At 62.8% G+C, this 8717-nt stretch overlaps 1 protein-coding gene across 1 annotated transcript; it reads right to left on the reverse strand.

The window, feature by feature from the left end:
* Positions 1-2: 2 nt before the first annotated feature.
* BXZ73DRAFT_85137 (SRF-TF-domain-containing protein) lies at positions 3-1023 on the reverse strand (the record flags this gene model as incomplete). Its single annotated transcript, XM_048024007.1, has 2 exons — positions 3-752; positions 802-1023. 2 exons carry the CDS (start codon positions 1021-1023, stop codon positions 3-5), a joined length of 972 nt encoding a protein of 323 aa, XP_047870582.1.
* Between the last annotated feature and the right edge of the window lie 7694 nt (positions 1024-8717).

The following is an 8717-nucleotide window of genomic DNA, read 5'->3' on the forward strand; positions in this document are numbered from 1 at the left end:
CCCTACCGCCGCGCGTACTGGTTGTTCTGCACGGCGGCAGGCGGCTGCCCCCACGGACTCGGCCCAACCCCTTGCGACGGCGCCTGGCCTTCGTGCCCTCCATAGTATCCCTGTTGTGGCTGGCCCTGGTAGGACTGATGGTAGTGCATGTTCGGGTCCCCACCCGCGGGAGGAGGATAGGCTCCGGCAGGCGCTGCGTAGCTGGGACTTGTCGGCTGGGCGGCCTGCGAGCGCGGAGAGTCGATAGGCATCTGCGGCACGTTCCCAGGAATAGAGATCGGAGGTGCGTTGGGGAGCGCGGCGCGCGGCTGCTGGTGCGGCGACGCGTTGGGCGCGCCCGGCGGGGCACCCGCGGTGACTTGGGGAGAGGTGTTGTTGCGCGGGGGCGCGGTGGTGGACGACGCGCGACGGCGCTTGCGCGAGGCGGCACCGCGCGGATCAGACTCGTCGTTGTCGTTCGCGTCATCGTCCTTGGGCGGGGGCGGGGGTGCGTTGTGGCCGGGAAGAGCGATGCTGCCGACGTTGTTGGCCTGTTGCATGCCGCCGGTGGTGCGGTTGATGGGGGTGCCGACGGGCATGGAGGACGGAAGCTGGCCGTGGGGCGCGTTGAGACAAGCCTGAATGAGGTTCTTACCCTCGGGCTGGGTGACGAGGGGCTGGAGCTTTGCAGTGGTGAAGGTGTAGACAAGGCCGGTCTCGGACACGACAAGGAGGAGCACCTGGGTCCCGGTGAGGGTGGAGAGCTCGTACGCCTGGGGGACGCTGAGGACTGGAGCGCAAAGAGGAGGAAGAGGAACATACCTTTTTCATAATGCCCGCCTTTCGTTTCGAGAAGGTGATGTGACGTCTGGACTTGTCCTGGATGAATTCAATCTTGATCTTTCTCCTTCCGGCCTTCTTGTCGGACTTGGGCTTGTCGTCGTCGTCATCGTCGTCCTGGCCGCTCTCGTTGGCGTCGGGGTCGTTGACGAACGAGTCTTCGTGAGTGGGGTCGTGCTCGTGACGGGAACGCTTGTTGGACATGTTGGGCGAGGGGAGGTCTGCGGGCATGGGCTGGGGGCGCGGGCGCGGAGAGAGGTGCTGTGGACGAAAGCGAGCTCGGTCGGGGTGTTGTGGGAGGATTGGGCCTGTGTAGGGCGTGAGCAGGTTAAGAGGACGGGAAGGGGAGGGACGAGGCGGGAGGACGAGCACCCCGAATCCGGACGCGTACCAGAAATGGAGAGGAGGTCGAGGAGGGAAATAAGATTCCCATTTTCGCTCACCCTCCCATATATACCCATCAAACAAACAACGCCATCGTCCGCGCGGCACCCGCCGGCATTCCCACGGCCCGTCGCGCTATCTTATCACCCCTTCCCAGACAGACAGGCGCAGTGCTGCTCTGGGACGCCCGCTTCCCTGCCACCCCCTCTCTCCCACGCACGGCCCTCCCCATCCGCTCGTGACTCTCCCAGCGAGGCACGCCTGCCCTATCCGGCTCTCACATGCCCATATCGGGCCCACTTCCATCCCGAGCCAGCCGAAGATCGACCTCGTTGGCTCCCGATTGGGCCCGCGCCCAGATCCTTCCGTCCGCCCTCGCCTCCCGTCCCCTTCCCCTCTCCGCCCGCCTCCGCCCCGTCCCCGTCCCTTCGCGCCCGCCCATCACGACGGGCAACGGCTCAGCTTCGGAGCCCGGAAAGGCGTAGAAAAAGCCTGTCAAAGGTGTCATTTCCGGCAGGTATTTTTCCAGGGGAGAAAAAGGGTGGGAAAGGCGAACTTTTATGTCAAGTTTGTGTGTGTCGTAGAGTATCCTGAAAGGTGACGTTTTGGGCGAATGTTTTGGCACGACAGAATACTGTGCTCAGAACAAAGACAATAGAATTCATTGTAAAGGCAATAGAACGTGTATAGTATGTGAGCAACAAACAAGTGAGTACGAATGATAAGTAACGCGCGTTATTGGAATGGGTACCAAAGGTCTCTTTATCGATCGTTTTCGGCACCCCGTAAATCACACGGAGAAATTGCCCATTTTAGTGCCTTTTTCACACGCTCACAAAAGGCTGCAGAAAAGACACCTTTGACAGGCTTTTTCTACGCGTTTTCGGGCTCCGAAGCTGGGCCGTTGCCCGTCGTGCATCCTGCCCCGCGCGCACACGCGGACGGGCGCGCACGACTTTGAACGCACACCGCCGCGCGAAGCGGGCGCGCATCACGCCGCCGCGCGCTATACTTGGCCGCGCGCCGGCGGCTGCGTCCCGCCATCCGCATCCGGCAAGTTTCTTTCCTCATTCGCTGTCAGTTTTGCCTCCGCGCCGGGTTGCGCGCGCGGGCGAGCGACTTCCAGGCTGCCACTCCGACGTCCCGAACCTCTCTGCCACCTCCAGGCTCCGTCGACCGTCGACCTCGACTGATCCCCAACTACCGCGAATGATGGCGACCAGCCTGCACGTCCGTCGCTCTCGGAGGGTTTGTGCTGCGGACGGGTCGCAGGTCGATGTTTGGGTCGATTATGATCCCGCGCGCTCCCGTTGATTGCTCCGAGCCAAGACGAGCCGCTGAAAGCGCTGCGCACGAAAAGCCTTTGCGAGCTGGCTCCTGGGCCGTGCTGATCTCAACTTCATGTCTCACAGATGGCAAACCTTCGGCGGTGTAAAAGTACAAGGCGGCTTCGCCCTGCTTCGCCTGTCGTCATCATCTACGATCCACGGACACCAGCACAGATCTGGGGTGTGCACGGATGATGGACCAGATAAGTCAAGGCTGAAGGTCTTTCCTGGGACCTGCTGACGGCGCAACGGCAGGCCGTGGGCTTGGTAACCCCCGTCCAACGCTTATTCCAAACGGGACGTCGCCTTGTCATCGATACATAAAGCAGCTGCCCACCCCGGCGCACAAAGCTACTCAACGCCGTCTCACCCGCTCTTGTACTCGTCCCTCGAAATCAGGCCGCCTCCGACCCTCCCTCTCTTGCTTTATGCGCCGCAACCACGAGTAGGACCCGGGCAACCTCGAATCGCCATTCTCTGCGACCTCTGCTGCCCTCGCGCGCGCAGCGTAAAACGTCATCGTCCGATCCACAGCCGCCGGGCCCCGCAAGGCCGGAGAACCTGTCGCACCGGCGCCCTGCCCGCCCTGGCGCCCGGTCCGACCCCGGCCTGTTCTCGCCGCAGTATCCCCATCGGCCCGGATCTCGTCCTCCCCCTCGCTTCTCGCGATCGCGCTCGCTCGAAACGGACGACAATGTCGCGCCGTCCTCTGCCGTTCCGCCGCAGGACGAACGCGCGCGAGGAGGCCGCGGGGGGCTGGGACGGGAGACTCGGACGACCCGCGTACGGAGGCGCGCCGGTGCGTGCGGCCGTCGTGCCCAGGGCCCGCGGTGCGGATCGTCTGGAGAACCCCGGGGGGTCGGACGAACTACCGGTGTGCGGGAGGGGGCTCGGTCCACCCGTCGACGCGATAGGATCGCGCGACGGGATGCGCGCGATGCGAGCCCGCATTGGGCCGCGGGCCCCTCTTCTCCTCCGCTGTTGTATGTTGACAGCTGCTGCCAGGCAGAACTTACGGTTCAAATTTCAAAGCTTTAGGGCACAGTCACCTTGTGGCGCGCGGGCGGGTGCCGCCTCTCGTTCGTACTCTTGTCGTCTCAAGCTTCGGCACTCAAGGTTTTATTGTCAAGACTAGAACTTATGCGGATTGGCTGGCAGGTGAATGCGCCAGGCTTCCCTCCGTCCTCCCAAGTTCCCAGAGATCCCTCAAGACACTTATCGCCAGCCGTCGACGCGACGCACGCACTCACTGTTCTCCCCCTACCTGTCGTTTGGCGCCAGCGAACATTAACACACATTGAATGACACCCCAAATCTGTCGCCGGCGTACATTGCACCACACTCACTCGCGACCGTATGATGTTCTGTACGTATGTGCAAGTCCCATTTTTTTCCAACCCCACCCAAGCTCCGCAGACGGCAGATCCGACCGCCAAAAATGCATCCGCGCCCACACATGCGATCATCATCATCATCATCACCTCCCGCCGCGACCCCAAACCCGTCCGTCGACGGGCCGCGTTCAAGGGCCCGGTCGCCACGGCGACGCACGCCTGCCCCGCCCGCTTTCATCTATCACGACGCCAATTGTCTCTTCCCCCCTCTCCCCACGGCACCTTCCCGGCGTTCGAGAACGTCGCGCCGCGCGGATGGTCGCCGGCGTCCGCGTCGGGCAGGGGAGAATTCGCCGGTCCGTCCAGACCCCAACTCCGTCGCCCTGATTCGCCGTTCGGGTTTGTTCGAACTTTGGTCTCGGAGCGCGGGCCCGGGCGCGTCGTGATGGGGAGCGCGTCACTTACACAAACACAGCCGTCCGAGCAAGCCGCCGAACGCGTCCCCGAGCGCGCCCGCACCCCAGGGTCCGCGCAATGCTGACGCTGAGCGCTGAGCGTCGCGTGTCACCCGCGAAGGAAACCAGATGGGCGCACCCTCGTCGGTCGGGGGTCGGAGACCAGTGGACCGACTTCCGTAGGGCTCAAGCCGGGTTTGATGTGCTCGGGTCTGCTCGGGTAGCTCGGCACACAAGCAAATTCAAACTCAGCTTCTTGTGCGGGCGCGCCCACCTGAGACATCGCACAAGTTGTGAGCCGACCAGAGCCGACGCGAGCCGACGCGTAGAGACGAGCCGTCAGGGCACGCGTTGATGGCTGTCGGAGCGCCCATCGCGCCCATCGCGCGCGACCCCTGCGCGACCTGCAGCTGGCATCGCGCGTGCCCACACGACGCGTCGTCCACTCGCGCACCACCGTCCTCGCGCGCGCACTGCGATGAGCACGCGCTCATCCACGCCGACTGCGGCGCCCGCTTCGTCGCGCACTGAAGCGCCAAAGAACTTACGAGCGGTGGCCCTATGCAGTGCGTTGGGCATGCATACGCGCTGGAGCTTGATGACACAGGGAACCCATCAACGTCCGTACGTTCGCGCTCTCGACGGGGGAGCACGGAGCCCAACCACGCAGCGCGCGCCCCGATATGGGAAGACAAGACTTCATTCAAGTTCACGCTCGCTGACCTCAGTCCTCTTTTCTTTCGGCGCGCAGGGCAGCATCCACATGGTGCACGGGCTCGACGTCGCGCGCGCGCGGTGCTCCCGTGCATCTGGACCGCGGCGCAGGCCAGACGCGGCTCCTCGCGGACACGCACGTCTACGACTGGTGGGACTGGGCGGTGGAATGGGCCTCTGCGACGCAGCAGGGGTGGGCGCAGGAGCTCATGGATGAGGCCGCGCTGCGTGCGCTGCCGCGGCCATCGGAGATGCTCGCGGGGGCGATGGACAACGTTGAGCTCGTCGTCGACAAGAGCATGTCGGATGCGATCTCGTGTTCGCAGCGTCTTCCCCGCGCTTCAGCCCTGTGCGGATTCAAGACACGGCGCCGCTCGTCGTCGTCCTCAAAATGGCGTTACGCTTCGCGCTGCACTTCGCCGGCGGCCATGCTCGTCCGCCCCACCACCGCGCGCTTCAAGTTTCTTGGAGACAACGCACCCCGATTGCGAGCCCGAGCGGACTCGATCGCGAAGTCTAAAACTGAGTCCATGCGCCCGAGCTGGCACTGGGCGGTCGAGCGCGTCCACACTGTCGACGTGCCTGTCGGCGCGACTGGCGTCGTAGCAGGCGGCCACGTCCCTTGTCCTCCTCCAGCGGAGCAAATATTCTGGCAGCACCGCGCGCGACGTAGTCGGCATGGACGAGCGCGTGCTCATCGCAGTGCTCGTCGCGTCGTGCGGGCATGCGCGATGACGAGCGAGCTGCACGGCGCGCGTCGCGCAGGAGTCGGGCGCGACGGGCGCTCCGACAGGGTCCAACGCTTGCCCTGACGGCTCGTCTCTACGCGTCGGCTCGCGTCGGCTCTGGTCGGCTCACAACTTGTGCGATGTCTCAGGTGGGCGCGCCCGCACAAGAAGCTGAGTTTGAATTTGCTTGTGTGCCGAGCTACCCGAGCAGACCCGAGCACATCAAACCCGGCTTGAGCCCTACGGAAGTCGGTCCAATGAGAAAGAATCTGCGCACTCAGGATGGAATTCATCATATCCTTCATGCACATCTGAGCACGATTGACCTGCGTGCTGGTATATCTACGGATCGCACGTCAGATGGCCAGGTGCCTCCAGGCACCTGCTCCGTACAATACTTGGCGAGCTAATTCACCGCGGACAAGAAACCGAGACACCAGAAATGGTGCAACATGGGAGCATAGAGAGCGCCGAGTCAGCATAGACAACGAGCGTCTATAATGCCAGAAGGAGCAACACGCTGAGGCGCCTTGTCTGTCTGCCTCTCCCCACACAACGCCAAAGTCCTCTGCGCATGTCTTGGCCCGCTTGGTCACTTGAGTCTGAAATTCTGCTCGATGGCTTCCCTGCCTGCGCCGTGGGGAGTCCCGGTCCCACGGACGCCCCACGTCGCCTCCTCCAGCGCTGCGGGTCACAAAAAGCATTCAATCTTCCGCGACTGGGCAGTCCCGCCCAGTGGATACACGGTCTTAACGAATGCACACCAGCTTCCTTGTGTGGCCCGGCTTTCCACGCCCAGACCAGCTTGGGCTGGGAATGCTGAGCGCAGAAGAGGGGGCACAGTACCACCCTTCGTTATCACTGCTGACTTCCCAGCGACTGCTGACTATTATTCTCTCTCTCTAGTTGTAGCGGAGGCGTAGCGCGCCCGAGAACTGACGTCATCCCAGGATCGGCGCTGTATTCACAATCTACGGCACAGCAGAGTCCGTCAGCGTGCACGTCATTCCCCGGATCATGGCTAAGGAGCATGGGTCGGCACAGTGTTCAGGTACCCGGATCCATCATCTCTACAACACTTACCAGATCAGGTAGCGGGGAACCCACCCCGCGGCAGCGCACACGCAAAATGACGATCGGACGTATTTCGAGGTCGTCTTCGGGGCAGTGCGACTGTGCTCGCTCGCAACTCTATGCTCCATCGCGGCCAAACAAAGCTCGGCCAAGCACTCCACGCTTCCCGCAGCTCCCTTGGCGCGAAGGTTCTGCTCGAGCATGTGCCCGAGCTGCTCGACGCATATAAGCACCCGTCGACGAGCGGGATCATCCTCACCAACCCACATCCAGTCGTATCCACAGCACTCACTCGCCCAACACACACATTTTCCCCACCCATACACAATGCACTCCTCCAGCATCGACGTCCGCCACTACCAGGTGTCGGTCAGTAGCGGTCCCTCCCAGCTTCAGCTCCGCATCGTTGCTCAGTCGGTTTCGCAGCCCACCCAGTCCAAACAGAGTCGCGCTCCAAGGTCAAGAGATTCTTCCGCCGCCTCGGCCACCACGACGATGACCAGGTCAATTCGCTTCCCGTTGTTCTCGGCACATGGACGCAGCGATGCTCACTGCGCTCCTCTGACCACAGAACGTCACCTACACCCACCGCTCCCACGACAGCAACAGCTGGGAAAGCTTGCCAAGGAGCGAGGCCATCGTGAGTAGCCGCAGCGGCTCTATTCCGGAGAGCGTCGGATGCTGACCCGGCGCCATCCTCCCCCAGAGCGAGGCCGAAACCTTCGACGAGGCCGACAGCACGTGGGACGCACGTCGACGTCGACGCGCCCCGAGCGTATCCGCCGCCACCAGACGTCGCCCCCGCCGCAGTGGTACGATGTGAGTACCTGTGCCGTGTCTCCAGCGTCTTTCCCGGAGACTGACGCCCTCGTATTATCGCAGGGCGCCGCTGAGCTCCTCGACGACGACAACCTGGCGTGGGGCGGCAAGCCGCACCAGCCCATCGTCCATCACCGCTATCACAACCGTCGCCCCCATCGCCACTAGACCCCGTTTTCACTCATCCTTGTAATATCACACTATTATCACATACCCCGCTCCAACAGCGCAGTCACCACCTTCCTTTGCGCTGCTGTCATGTCGTACTAGCAACTGTAGCGTTTGTTCTGCGAATGCATCCGCCTGGCATTACCTCCAGCTCGCACCCGCGTCCGCAAAGTGCATGCGCAGTCCGGCCGTGTGAACCCCGCCCGGTGTACAGCCGTGCCAAGCCCCGGTGTCAAGCTTGCTCTTCCACTCCCTCCCGACGCCTGAACGCGGGATAGCCGCCGTCCCGTTGCGATTACTGAACGTACTTAGCATTACGCGTGTAGTTAACGAGCTCTGGCACGAATCCATCATCATCATCACTCCCTCCTGACGCTCACCGGGTTGCACCGTGTGGTTTGGAGACTCGCAGAGCGCGGCGTCTTGCGCGCACGGGAATAATCAACTTCTTGCCGTTGACCTGCCAAGCACTGTCCGGCACCCACCACATTGAACGTACCCGCCGGGGCCGCAGAGTGCCAGGGTGGAGTGGAAATCGGGCGCTGCACACGGAGTGGGTCTCCGAACATATGGGAACCTGCTCGTGGGGCGCGAGGAGCACGGCGGACGGCGGGGCCGAGGTGCGTGCTGTGGTTATAGGCTCGCCGGACTTTTCGGAGGCTTGACCAATACGTAAACTGCTTCGCAGATAGGTCCCGGTTGCGCCGTACGAGCCCGCTTCGGCGAGATCTGGCATGTCGACGTGTAGAGTACCACGAGTGCCCTAGAACGTAGAACCATTGCACCGCTGGCTTCAGTACCCCCCTCGCAGGCCCGCGGTTTTTCCGAAAAGGCCACATCTTCAGGCCCAGAAACGCAGTCTCGTCTGGTGTTCAACGTCAAGCACAATAGACG

The sequence above is a fragment of the Epithele typhae genome, assembly GCF_022376455.1.
Source record: "Epithele typhae strain CBS 203.58 chromosome Unknown BXZ73scaffold_441, whole genome shotgun sequence".
NCBI lineage: Eukaryota > Fungi > Basidiomycota > Agaricomycetes > Polyporales > Epitheliaceae > Epithele > Epithele typhae.